Genomic DNA, 14,275 nt, shown 5'->3' on the forward strand with positions numbered 1-14,275 from the left:
GACATTTCCACTTCACAGAATGGGACATCACTTACAGTGAGGGGGGGCTGCTCTAGCAGGGCAGACATTTGACAAACTGACTTGTTGGAAAGGTGGGATCCTATGATGGTGCCACGTTGAAAGTCACTGAGCTCTTCAGTAAGGCCATTCTACTGCCAATGTTTGTCTATGGAGATTGCATGGCTGTGTGCTCAATTCCATACACCTGTTAGCAACGGGTGTGGCTGAAATTGCCAAATTCACTAATTTGAAGGGGTGTCCACATACACTGTATATACAAAGTTATCTTTAATATATTTTCAATTTTCTCTCTTGTGAGGTAGGATAATGAAAGTTCACAGAAGTAACAAGTAATGGTAGACCTACCAATTAGTTATAATGATTTTACTGATGCAAATTCTGTTTATGAATTATGAAGTGATTAAAATTAAACGGAATTACTGCACCTGCATTGGCTACAATGGGAAATCATAATAGTCACAAACCACAGTTGGGTCACCTGCTACTGTCCTCCCTTCCACTGGCATACTGCTGTGTCAAGCTCATAACTGTTTTCTTTGACTTTCTGTTGTTTGGTGGTCAAACCAAGTGTTAAAACTGAGTCTGGAAAACTCCTCCCTCTCTCTCTCTTCAATTAATATCACCTCTCCCAACTCTTACTGACACCTACCCATGTAACCCCTCTCTTTCCGTTTACTATAACCAGTTTCCTCACCCTCTGAGCACCGACTGACACCAGACGTCCATGGACGTTGAAATTTGGTCAGTCTACTCTGGCCTTGATATTAACGTCCACAGATGGGCCGGACTGGACCAAATCTGAACCTATCATAGACGCATGTTTCACAAGTTTGGATAGCATAGTACAGTACAGTGCTGTTACTATATTGAACTCAAGGTGCCATCTCGTAGCTTTACACCCCATTTTTTCAGCAGACATCTTTGAATCGTAATTTGGAGCAGAAATTTAAGAAAACCTGAGGGAGATTTTACCGTAATCTGTTACCAAAGTTTGCACATGCACAGTTCTTCCACAGAATTCGTTTTTTTGTTACAAAAAAATAATAGAAATTGTTAAGAGTAGTCCGTGTGGATATAGTTCTATTGTTAAACTTTTATATCTATGTTTTGTTTGGCATACATTTTAATGTGAAAAGACAGAGTCAAAGCGCCAATATGTTACCGTGCAATTGCCCTGAAGTCCTAATGCTAGCGCAGTTGTAATTCTGTCTCGTTGATGTTTTGTGTTGCATGATGTGTGTTGCATGTCTTCTCACTCTACAAGATAGATCCCGCCCAGGCTCTGTCTACAAGGAAACACTCGCTGAAAGCATTCAACTGATTACTAGTTTATGATCTGGGAATGGTGTACTAGGGGCTAATACATTACATCCACTAGCAGATAGTGGGAGACTAGGTTCAGAAATTCCATCCAAGAAATGTAAAGAAAGTTGCAGCTTCTTTACTGAATTTCTATACAATTGTAAAACTATCAAATGCAATTTGGAGAACAGCCCAAAAACAAACAAAAATGACAACACGTTGGTTGCTGCAGCTTCACCTCAGTCGATCTACAAACACGTAGCCTATTAGCTATACAATTAGCCGCTACCCATTAACTCATATTAACTCTGCACCGGGATTAAAAACAATAATTTCATACATACAGAGGGATCTGTTAGCAGAAAAAGTATTTTATTAACAAACGGTAAACCAATACATTTGCTTTACAGATTTTTATTTTATACAGCTAATTTCCTGCAATTCTACACATATGCAATGTTAATATGATATCTCAGCGAGAGTGACTAACAAAATCAATGGGGGCCCCCTGGAGGTCAGGGCCCCTGGGCACGTGGTCGGTAATTCGGCACTGATTACTATGAGTTTAGATAACTGGCTAGACTAATTTACCAATCAAACATTTTTTTACTGTTTTCCATCCAAAATATGCAAATGTTCTCACTATTGGTGTATTCATACAAAACTGACTTGTTGCAAATAAAAATTAGTGAGTGATGTAGTGCACACACAATCAACTTTTCAGCTTAAGTTTTCATGTACCTAATAAAAATCCAATGTGTTCCCATCGCATTTAACTCTACCGATAGTTTTGTCACAAAAAAACTGTTGCGTTATATCAAATGTACCTATTCTGGTCTTGGTACCTACACTCTAGCGAACAGCTTGCAGATACAGTGTGGGTAGGATAGTCTACATGATGAGATTATTATGGATAAGATCGATAATGTTTTGATTTGTCAAGACGGTAGTCAAGCATCTATCATCATGTCACCAAAATAAGACCCTGGACATTTATTGGAAAGGAGCATCAAACTCATACCTTGCACTTTCACCACCCTGTGTTCATCATTTATTTATTTAATCTGTAGCCTATAAACAGCATGGTCTCCCAAGGCGTAGCGGGAGGACCACAAACCATGTCATCGCGTGACTCCCAAGTTTACTTCGATGTGATGTTTATTATATCAATATTTGCTCATAAAGGCGTTTCCACCGCCACTTCTCGCATAATTCATTTTACCAACACAAAAATATCCTACCATGTCAAACTAACAAATGTGTCAGCATTTATCAAATTATACTGAGATTTCCTGTTTCATCACAGCGGTTTCTTTCGTTGCAAAAAAAAAACTGTGGACGAAAATGTGGTTATTGAGTGACAAGAGAAACTGCTGATGCACAACCAAGTATGGAAATTGCACCTTGTGTATTCTACTATTGTTACTCTCAACAGTAAGCTGAGACCCCTAGACTGAGCGCCTAAAAAAAAAGTGTTATTTTGATTTCATTTAAAATAAAATCCTCATATGTTGCTATGGCCCTGGCGAGTTTATTAGGATTTGGTATAGATAGATAGCGTATCTAAATAATGGTGTATATGAATAGAAAAAGTGTGTACTGTACATAGGAAGTGGGTAAAGCAGTATGTAAACATTATTAAAGTGACTAATGTTCAATGACTATGTACATAGGGCATCAGTCTCTAAGGTACAGGGTAGAGATGTATTTATATGAGGTGTACTGTATTTACATATACTTGCACTGTCTGGACTGCCTCATTAGCTACTGTTGTCATCACGTTCAGTTGCATAATTCAACAATTGTGTCAATAGCGGGATACTCTCAAATTTAACATCTACACGTTTGGCATTAGATTACTGCTTTACATTGTTTGCGAGATCAGACATAGGGCGGTGCCAGAGCGCAGAATAACTGACGAGTTTAAACGTAGTAAACGTTGGCGAAAAAGCGTCATTAAATTGTTGCCAGCAGCAGTTAGTCACCAACACTCCGGAGAGTATACACCATTAACACAGCCATATACACCATTAACACAGCCATATACACCATTAACACACCATTAACACAGCCATATACACCATTAACACAACCATTAACACAGCCATATACACCATTAACACAGCCATATACACCATTAACACAGCCTAACCAGCTCTGCTAGGGCGAGTAAAATTATCAGAATGAGGTGTTCTCTCATTTGTGTCGAAGTAGCTAGCCAACGTTAGCCTGTTAGCTTGGGTGCTTGACTGTCATTGTGATCAACCCTACTCCTCGGACAGAGCGTCCAGTGTTTTTCCTGTATTAAACTGTTAAATATTTCCTTTTTAAATTCCACCAAAAATGAACACCCATCAAAATAAAAGTAATTTTTTTGTAATGTGTCGAGACGATGCGTTATATCCCCGATGTAGCTTTAGCGTTCTTATAAACTCAGCAAAAAAAGAAACGTCCTCTCACTGTCAACTGCGTTTKTTTTCAGTAAACTTAACATGTGTAAATATTTGTATGAACATAAGGTTTCACAGACATGTGACTAACAGAAATTAAATAATGTGTCCCTGAACAAAGGGGGTGGTCAAAATCAAAAGTAACAGTCAATTTCTGGGGTGGCCACCAGCTCCATTAAATGCTGCAGTGCATCTCCTCTTCATGGACTGCACCATATTTGCCAGTTCTTGCTGTGAGATGWTACCCCACTCTTCCGCCAAGGCACCTGCAACTTCCCGGACATTTCTGGTGGGAATGGCCCTAGCCCTCACCCTCCGATCCAACAGGTCCCAGACGTGCTCAATGGACCCTCCAAATTGATCCCGCTCCAGAGTACAAGCCTCGGTGTAACTCTCATTTTTTCGATGGTAAACGCGAATCTGACCATCGCCCCTGGTGAGACAAAACCGTGACTCGTCAGTGAAGAGCACTTTTTGCCAGTCCTGTCTGGTCCAGCAACGGTGGGTTTGTGCCCATAGGCGACGTTGTTGCCGGTGATGTCTGGTGATGACCTGCCTTACAACAGGCCTACAAGCCCTCAGTCCAGGCTCTCTCAGCCTATTGTGGACAGTCTGAGCACAGATGGAGGTATTGTGCGTTCCTGGTGTAACTCGGGCAGTTGTTGCCATCCTGTACCTGTCCCGCAGGTGTGATGTTCGGATGTACCGATCCTGTGCAGATGTTGTTGCACGTGGTCTGCCACTGCGAGGATGATCAGCTGTCCGTCCTGTTTCACAGTATGGACATGCAATTTATTGCCCTGGCCACATCTGCAGTCCTCATGCCTCATTGCAGCATGCCTAAGGCTTGTTCACGCAGATGAGCAGGGACCCCGGGCATCTTTTTTTTGTTGTGTTTTTCAGAGTCAGTCGAAAGGTCTCTTTAGTGTCCTAAGTTTTCAGAACTGTGACCTTAATTGCCTACCGTCTGTAAGCTGTTAGTGTCTTAATGACCGTTCCACAGGTGCATGTTCATTAAGGTGCATGTTTATGGTTCATTGAACAAGCACGGGAAACGGTGTTTAAACCCTTTACAATGAAGATCTGTGAAGTTATTTGGATTTTTACGAATTATCTTTGAAAGCCACGGCCCTGAAAAAGGGACGTTTCTTTTTTTGCTGAGTTTAGATGCAACGGAAAGACAATGGATTCCATTGAGACAATTTCAGCCATTACCTGGGTGTGTTTGACAGCTCGTTACAAATATTTCCAGTCATAATATTAAACGGATGAAAAAACGACAGGCACAAGCAAGCGTATGAAAGAGTCGCATGAGTAAAATGAAAGCAATTAATCCAGCAAGATTTAAGTGACAAGTGGATTATTCACCCCTCAAACACAGGAAATACATGGCTGAAAAAGACCGATCATCAGGTAGGCGGGGCATGTGCGTTGCTACATAATGTGCTGTCCCTGCCAAGTTGTTGACTCCATCTGCTTGATTGACGTTCTTTTAAAAGTTAGTATGCAAGATGAAAAAGACATCACCTAATGTCATGTGTTCTTTGCCACTTCCAGAGGAGAAGTACACAGTGATCTACCCTTACGCAGCGCGAGACCAAGACGAGATCGACCTAGAAAGTGGCATGACGGTGGAGGTCATGCAGAAGAACCTTGAGGGCTGGTGGAAGATCAGGTWAAACACAATACCCCAGAAGTGTGTCTGTACACAGTGAATGCATGTTATTTCATTGAGTGTATGAATGTGTGGATCAGAGTTGGTTGCTCGTTTGTACTAAATAAGGACTTTGTTGTTGTCGTTTCTCTCGATTTGAAACTGTGAACGTGACCTCTGCTGCCCTCTACAGGTACCAGGGACAGGAGGGCTGGGCCCCGGCGTCCTACTTGAAGAAGGCCGACATCCTGAGCCAGAAGCTGGTGGCAGGGGCAGCGGGCCACTCCAGCACTAACGACCTGGACGGATTCTCCAAGCAGCAGAGTCAACAGAACCAAGCCAAGGAGAGCCGAGGAGACAACAAGGATCAGAAAGACAAGGGCTTCTCCCCCTTTGCCAAGCAGCACAGTGAGTAGGAACTAGGAAATGTAAACTYCTAACTAGTTTAACAACTAACAAACAGCTGTAACGCTCTACTTAATGCCTGCAGGTAGGCATTATTAAAATGCATTATAAATCCTATAAGATATAATAAAGCATTATACATGCAGACMTAAGTAAAGTGTTACCAAGACTTCCCATCTGTATGAGGGATGCTTCCTCAGTCTCCTTCCTCAGAGTGGTTTCTCTGTGAGGCTCTCTAAATCAATGCCTGAGTAATTTAAAACATCCCCCTTTTATTCCTACAGTGTGTAAGTAATTGTGGAAAGCCTTCAGCTCCTCAACTACACCTCCATTAGTGAGGATGCATTACACATCGAGTTAGAGCCGAAATCCCCAGTCTCCAGATTGAATTAGTCTACGTCGAACACAGTGCTCTCTCTCTCTCTCTCTCTCATCCTTTCTCTCTCTCGCTCGCTCTCCTTTCTCGCTCCTTCTTTCTCTCCCTCACTCTCTTTATGGTCTCTCTCGCTCTACTCACTAATCTCTCTCTCACTCTCTGCCAACTGGGCACCAACTGGTTGAACCAATGTTGTTTCAAAGTAAATTGTCAACGTATTGTGACGTGGCTCTGTTGGATTTGCAAAAAGTCCTCAACTGTTGTTTTGAGGGTGAKATMTTAAGCACAGGATTATGTCATGGTAACCATTTTTCAACAGACAAACCTTGTAGAAAATATGTGAAATGTTTTCCTTTGAAACAACYTCAGATTTTCAACATTATATCCACTATYATAATAAAACAATTGGCTGGGCGGCACCTCCTACTGGAGAGTTAATCTACAGCTATCCCTTTGGTCTCTCGTCCAGGGTTTTAACTGTCACGCTGGTATGAAGAGTCGGGAGACAGACGCAGGAATGCTTAATAAGGGTTTTTATTAAGCCCCAAATTACAGCGTGCCGTTTAAAGGCACGGGGACGAAGACCAAACAAACACGTAACAAAACACAGGGTTGAAACCCAAACAAAAGAGTGAGGAGTACCCTCGAATAAATAACACAAGCGCACAATGATTATCACACGGCACGAAAGCCCAAAACACACAGCACAGGTACTCGCACGCACCAACGGACATAGTAACAATAATGGACACCCCCAATGGAAACCAAATTTCATGACAATAATGACTTTAAAACAATTAGAMTTTAATGGCTGTGATAGGAGAAAAGTGAGGCTGGATCAACAACATTACTCCACAATACTAACCTAAATGACAGAGTGAAAAGAAGCCTGTACAGAATAAAAATATTCCAAAACATGCATCCATTTTGCAATAAGGCACTAAAGTAAAACTGCAAAAAATGGGGCAAAGCAATTCACTTTATGTCCTGAATATAATATGTTATGTTTTGGGCAAATCCAAAACACAACACGGAGTACCACTCTTTTCAAGCATGGTGGTGGCTGCATCATGTTATAGGTATGCTTGTCGTCGGCAAGGACTAGGGAAAGAAATGGAATAGAGCTAAGCACAGGCATAATCCTCGTGGAAAACCTGGTTCAGTCTGCGTTCTAACAGACACTGGGAGACAAATTCAACTTTCAGCAGGACAATAACCTAAAACACAAAGCCAAATATACACTGGAGTTGCTTACCAAGACGAAATGGAATGTTACTGAGTGGCCTAATTACAGTTTTGACTTACAGTAAAATCGGCTTGAAAATCTTTGGCAAGAAAATGGCTGTCCAGCAATGATCAACAAATCTTTTTATAATAATGTACAAATATTGTAAAATCCAGGTTTGCAAAGCTCTTAGACTTAACCAGAAAGGCTGACAGCTGTAATCACTGCCAAAGGAGATTCTAACAAGTATTCACACACCCCTGTCAATACATATGTAAATTAGATATCTGTATTTCATTTTTCAATACATTTGCAAACATTTCTAAAAACATGTTTTCATTATGGGGTATTTTGTGTAGATGGGTAACCCAAAAATATATTATATGTACAGTGCATTCGGAARGTGTTCAGACCCCTTGACTTTTTCCACATTCTGTTATGTTAGACTTATTCTAAAATGGATTAAAACACTTTTTTCCCMCATAAATCTTCAAAATACCCCATAATGACATTGTGTGAATTATTTGCAAATTTACTAAAAATAAAATACTGATATGACATTTACATAAGTATTCAGACCCTTTACTCAGTACTTTGTTGAAGCATCTTTGGCAGCAATTAAAGCCGAGTCTTCTTTGGTACACCTGTATTTGGGGAGTTTCTCCCATTCTTCTCTGCAGAGCCTCAAGGTCTGTCAGGTTGGATGGGGAGCGTCGCTGCACATCTCCAGAGATGTTCAATCGGGTTTAAATCCGGGCTCTGGCTGGGCCACTCAAGYACATTGAGACTTGTCCCGAAGCCACTCCTGCATTGTCTTGGCTGTGTGCTTAGGGTTGTTGTTCTGTTGGAAGGTGAACCTTCACCCCAGTCTAAGGTCCTGAGAACTCTGGAGCAGGTTTTCATCAAGGATCTCTGCACTTTGCACCGTTCAGCTTTCCCTCGATCCTGACTAGTCTCCCAGTCCCTGCCACTGAAAAACATCCCCACAGTATGATACTGCCACCAGGCTTCACCGTAGGGATGGTGCCAGGTTTCCTCCAGACGTGACGCTTGGCATTCAAGCCAAAGAGTTCAATCTTGGTTTCATCAGACCAGAGAATCTTGTTTCTCATGTTCTGAGTCCTTTAGGTGCCTTTTGGCGAACTCCAAGCGGGCCGTTGTGCCTTTTACTGAGGAGTTGCTTCCGTCTGGCCACTCTACCATAAAGGCCTGATTTGTGGAGTACTGTAGAGATGGTTGTCCTTCTGGAAGGTTCTCCCATCTCCACAGAGGAACTCTGGAGCTCTGTCAGAGTGACCATCGGGTTGTTGTTCACCTCCCTGACCAAGGCCTTTCTCCCCCGATTGCTCAGTTTGGCCGGGCGGCCAGCTATAGGAAGTGTCTTGGTGGTTCTAGGAAGTGTCTTGGTGGTTCCAAACTTCTTTCATTTAAGAATGATGGAGGCCACTGTGTTCTTGGAGACCTTCAATGCTGAGACATTTTTTGTTACCCTTCCCCAGAACCCTTCCCCTCGTCACAATCCTGTCTCGGAGCTCTACGGACAATTCCTTCGATCTCATGGCTTGGGTTTTTGCTCTGATATGCACTGTCAACTGTGGGACCTTATATAGATAGGTGTATGCCTTTCCAAATCATGTCCAATAAATTYAATTTACCACAGGTGGACTCCAATCAAGTTGTAGAAACATCTCAAGGATGATCAATGGAAACAGGATGCACCTGAGCTCAATTTCGAGTCTCATTGCAAAGGATCTGAATACTTATGTAAATAAGGTATTGCAGTTTTTTTATACAAATATTTCTAAAAACCTGTTTTCGCTTTCATTATGGGGTTTGGGTGTGTAGATTTTTTAAAATCAATTTTTGATTAAGGCTGTAATGTAACAAGTGGAAAAAGGGAAGGGGTCTGAATACTTTCCGAATGCACTATATTTATACTGAACAAACATATAAATGCACCATGTAAAATGTTGGTCCCATGTTTCATGAGCTGAAATAAAAGATCCCAGAAATGTTCCATACGCACAAAAAGCTTATTTCTCTAAGAATGTTGTGCACAATTTGTTTTACATCCCTGTTGGTGAGCATTTCTCCTTTGCCAAGATAATCCATCCACCTGACCGGTGTGGCATATCAAGAAGCTGATTAAATAGCATGACCATTACCCAGGTGCACCTTGTGCTAGGGACAGTAAAAGGCCACTCTAAAATGTGCAGTTGTCACACAACACAATGCGACGGATGTCTCAAAGTTGAGGGAACATGCAATTGGCATGCTGACTGCAGGAATGTCCACCAGAGCTGTTGCCAGACAATTGAATGTTGATTWRTCTACCATAAGCCGCATCCKAKAWWWWTTGAGAATTTGGCACTACATCCAACCGGCCTCACAACCGCCGACCACSTGTATGGTGTCGTGTGGGCGAGCAGTTTGCTGATGTCAACGTTATGAACAGAGTTCCCCATGGTGGCGYTGGGGTTATGGTATTGGCAGGCATAAGCTACAAACAACAAACACGACTTGCATTTTATTGATGGCAATTTGAATGCACAGAGATCCTGTGACAAGATCCTGAGGCCCATTGACGTGCCATTCATTCGCCGCCATCACCTCACYTTTCGTGATAATGCACGGCCCCATATCGCAAGGATCTGTACACAGTTCCTGGAAGCTGAAAATGTCCCTGTTCTCCCATGGCCTYCATAKTCACCGGACGTGTCACCCTTTGATCATGTTGTTTGAGATTCTTTAGATCAACGTGTTCCAGTTCCCGCCAATATCCAGCAACTTCGCACAGCCATTGAAGAGGAGTGGGACAACATTCCACAGACCACAATCAACAGCCTGCTCTGCATGAGGCAAATGGTGGTCACACTGGATACCGACTGGTTTTCTGATCCACGCCCCTACCTTTTTTTGAAGGTATCTGTGACTAACAGATGCATACATGCATTTCCAGTCATTTAAAATCCATAGATTAGGGCCTAAACGTTATTTCAATTGACTGATTTCATTATGAACTGTAATTCAGTAAAATCTTTGAAATTGTTGTATGTTGCATTTATATATTTTTTCAGTATAAAATTCAGGCTGTAACACAATTAAACGTGGAATAAGTTAAGAAGTATGACAACTTTAAGGCACTGTAGGCCTAGGGTTTCAAGCTTTGGTTCAATTCAAATTTAAATCTACAAGTTAATATGTTGGATTCACTCCATTTTAACCAAAAGTTAAGGTTAAAGAAAAGGACTAAATCAAATCAAACTTTCTGTAAAGTGCATTTAAAGTTTGATTTGACTTGATTAAGTCCTATTCTTTAACTRAATTTTTCGTTGAGATGGAGACGTTAATCCAACATATCAATTATTKATTTGTAGACAKACTGGATATTGAAGGAGATGTATCTTCTGCTTGGATAGTTCCATCTGTGCCTCTGGCTTTAATTTCAGTTTGCCTACAAATTAATAATTGATATMTTGGATTCACTTCTTCATCTTCAAAAATCTAAGTTAAAGAGTTGAACTAAATCAAATAAAGTTTGACTGTCTGAAAACATAATAACAAATTTATGACAACTAAACCAAAAAAAATTAAATTGTTTTTCCATTGGAATTTGGTTGTGCTTTACATCTCCTTTAAACGTTGATATTTGGTTTTGTCGRCAACCATACACAATTCAATATTACTTTAATACAGTTAATAGCCTTAACTTTAGGCTATTAACTGTATCTTAAATTAATGTGACAGTATGTATTCAATGTTAAAATGAGTAACACACCCATGGCCACATTTTGAGGTTACTAACTATAGATATCTTTATGTGATCATAGAAAGTATGCATGTTCAAGATAATGCAAGGGTCACAGGTCTGTGGAGATCTTCACAATTGCTGTAATAATCTGTGCAGGATCTCGAACCGCATTGATCACTTGCACTATGTACTTTTAATGTAATCTCAAGTGCAATCCAGATCATGTGGTTGTGCTATTAAATGAAGCACAGTGATAACACATTAAGTTGTTGTATAAATAAACAAAATCTGACATTGTATTCCTATTTGAACTGTGTTGTGCTTGTAAATGGTTGAAAAAGCAGTGATAACTATGGATGGCACAATTACCGGTTATGGATGAAGACAGCCATAAAATAAGTCATAGGGAACGAACAGCTGACTGAATACAGGACAGCCAGGCATTCGTGCGTTTCTGCAATGACATGGACTTTTAACAACGTAATGAAACTTTGTTGCCCCTTGCTGAAACAAGCAAGGTGTTGTAGCAAACYATGAATAGAATGGGCTTGGAACCTCTATCCCTGGCAATTTGACTGGTAAACCCATGGGTATACACACAATGACTGTCTGGTATTGTGATGCAATAAACTCCATGGTAATGTAGAATGTTCATTCAAATTATCTTAACTAAATGTACCTCATGCAATGGAATAATAAGGCCTCTTTTTTTGTAATGTCAGTTGAGTTGAATCAACAAATCKCAGCACATATTGATGCGTACACTTCCTGCTCTGCGCCTATGGGCAGAGACGAAGAGTCAAAGCAAGAAGTTTTACTCAGCCCAAAATCTGTAAACAAAAATGTGTTTTTTTGTACGGAGGTCAATGAGAAGGTTTCAAATTTGGTTAACAAATCATTTAATTGSCAATTAGCGACGTGACGCTTATTCGGTCGAATGGTTAGGTTGCACTGATATAAAGTGACGCACGTGGCATTTCGGCAACTTTGAAAAAAATGACTTTATATCACCGTTGTGCCATGTTTTTGCATTGCCATCAGATACTTTCAACATTTTAAAGTAGTCAACTGCTGGGGATTCCTATTTTTATTAACCTTTATTTAACTAGGCAAGTCAGTTAAGAACAAATTCTTATTTACAACGACGACCTAGGAACAGTGGGTGCCTGTGGGTGCCTCTACCCCTGCCTTGTTCAGGGGTAGAACAACAGATTTTTACCTTGTCAGCTCGGGGATTCGATCTAGCAACCTGTCGGTTACTGGCCCAACGCTCTAACCACTAGGCTACCTGCCTAGGCTACCTATACTTTAACGTGGAGATAGCCAGAGTGAGTTTACGAACGCATCCTTTGTATCAGTGCCATTATGTCTGTGACAGCGCCATTGAGGCTAGCTACTCTGATTTCCGAGCACGTGAGTGTACTCATGTGTACCAGAGTGCAGAATAACTCATCAATTTACAAACGTGCAACACCCGTTGAATGTGACKGTTGTCGGGCAAAGAAATTCAATTGTTGCCAGCTGCACAGTTAGTCACTAACACTCTAGATAACATAAAAACAGCCTAAGCAGCTCTACTAGGGCAAGTAAAATGGTCAGTGAGGTGTTCTCTCATTTGTTTCTGGAAGTAGCTAAKAAGCTAGCCAACTTTAGCCAGTTAAAGTGCTTGACTGGTGTTGAGGTCAGAATGCTCATCACAACCCTACTCCTTAGCCAGAGCMTCCAGTGTGCGCTCCGAGAGRGAATCACTCTGAAMTTACGAACGACTCAGAGRGCACTCTGACACAATGGAGGGAATTTACAAACGCACCTAAAAAGACCTCTCTATGGCCTGTTGTTCACACGCTTATCTGACCTCTCATTGGCTAGAACGGTCTCCACCTGATCTTGCCTCCTCCCGTCTGCCTTCCATCTTTGAGGACATGTATTTCCATTGTTAGAGCGGTCACTTGACTATCTTGTCAATATAATAATAGACAGTCTTTAATAAGGGTACACTCGAAATGGCCACCAGTCCACCCCTTATGCAATCATTGACTTAAATGGGGACACCCGTTCTATTCATTCTATTTCTATAGCAGCACATGCAGTCAGGAAAAGTGTGTCTAATATTGTTTTATATTTTTTGCTATTCAAACGGTTATTACGGAAACCCATGACCATTTGCCATGGGTTCCCGTAATTATCATCATCCAAACTTCTATGACGTCACAGCCCTAGTGATAAGACATTTAGATGACAACTAAACCCCCCCKAAAAATCTGGTATTGTTTTTCATTTCGAATTTGGTTGTGCTTTCGCATGGTTGAAAGCATAGTGAAAACACATTCAACAAACTTCTGGCTGTCTTTGAGTTGCTGAATAAAGGTTGAAATGTCATAGAGCAACACCTCAACCAAATATTACCAAAATGTCCACGTTGAAACGACGTGGTGTGCCCAGTGGGTAATCTCGATCTCTTTGGCTCTCTTCAATCTGTATGGCAGAAGTTCACCTTTACAGTGTGGTTGAAATTTAAAGGCAATGTTCCCACTTTAGCGGAGACTGCATTCACGGTAAACGCTGCTAACGTCGGCGCAATCATTACCTTTAAATTTAGGAATCTTTTCAGATTGAATAAAGCCCTTTGTTTCCCTCTGTCTGGAACTAATATCTCCTATGAGCAGTTGATGTCAATGCAGGCAGTGTTTTGAGACTGATGAGGTGTGCTGTGATAAGGTTTCATCTGCCTRTTCCTCTACAGAACAAGGGGCTAGACAGAGACCACCTCCACGCAGGGATCTCTCCATCGTAAGTACCCCGCTCCAACCAGTTAACCGCACATCCTTAACCGCACAATGAGACGCCAACAGCACTCATTAACAAAGACATTTGACTAAATGTGTTTTGCTTTGTTTTGTGTTGACCTGCCACAAGTCAAACCTGATACTGACTAACTCTTTCTTCACACCCTCCCTCCGTTTAGCCGAGGGGGCAGAACCTGCCAAAGCCACCCACCCCTCCCCAGGTGGAGGAGGAGTTCTATACCATCGCAGACTTCCAGACCACCATCCCCGACGGCATCAGCTTCCAGGCTGGGGTCAAAGTGGAG

At 41.5% G+C, this 14,275-nt stretch overlaps 1 protein-coding gene across 4 annotated transcripts in view; it reads left to right on the forward strand.

The window, feature by feature from the left end:
- Positions 1-14,275, forward strand: part of LOC111980179 (SH3 and PX domain-containing protein 2B) — a 98,226-nt gene that overhangs the window by 79,028 nt on the left and 4,923 nt on the right. For all 4 annotated transcript variants that reach the window (XM_024010849.2, XM_024010851.2, XM_024010850.2 and 1 more), the window contains 4 exons: positions 5,331-5,448; positions 5,621-5,835; positions 13,928-13,974; positions 14,150-14,275. In XM_024010849.2, the coding sequence (XP_023866617.1) occupies positions 5,331-5,448; positions 5,621-5,835; positions 13,928-13,974; positions 14,150-14,275 (506 nt within the window). The remainder of the gene's footprint in view (positions 1-5,330; positions 5,449-5,620; positions 5,836-13,927; positions 13,975-14,149) is intronic.

Source organism: Salvelinus sp. IW2-2015, linkage group LG20 (assembly GCF_002910315.2).
Source record: "Salvelinus sp. IW2-2015 linkage group LG20, ASM291031v2, whole genome shotgun sequence".
NCBI lineage: Eukaryota > Metazoa > Chordata > Actinopteri > Salmoniformes > Salmonidae > Salvelinus > Salvelinus sp. IW2-2015.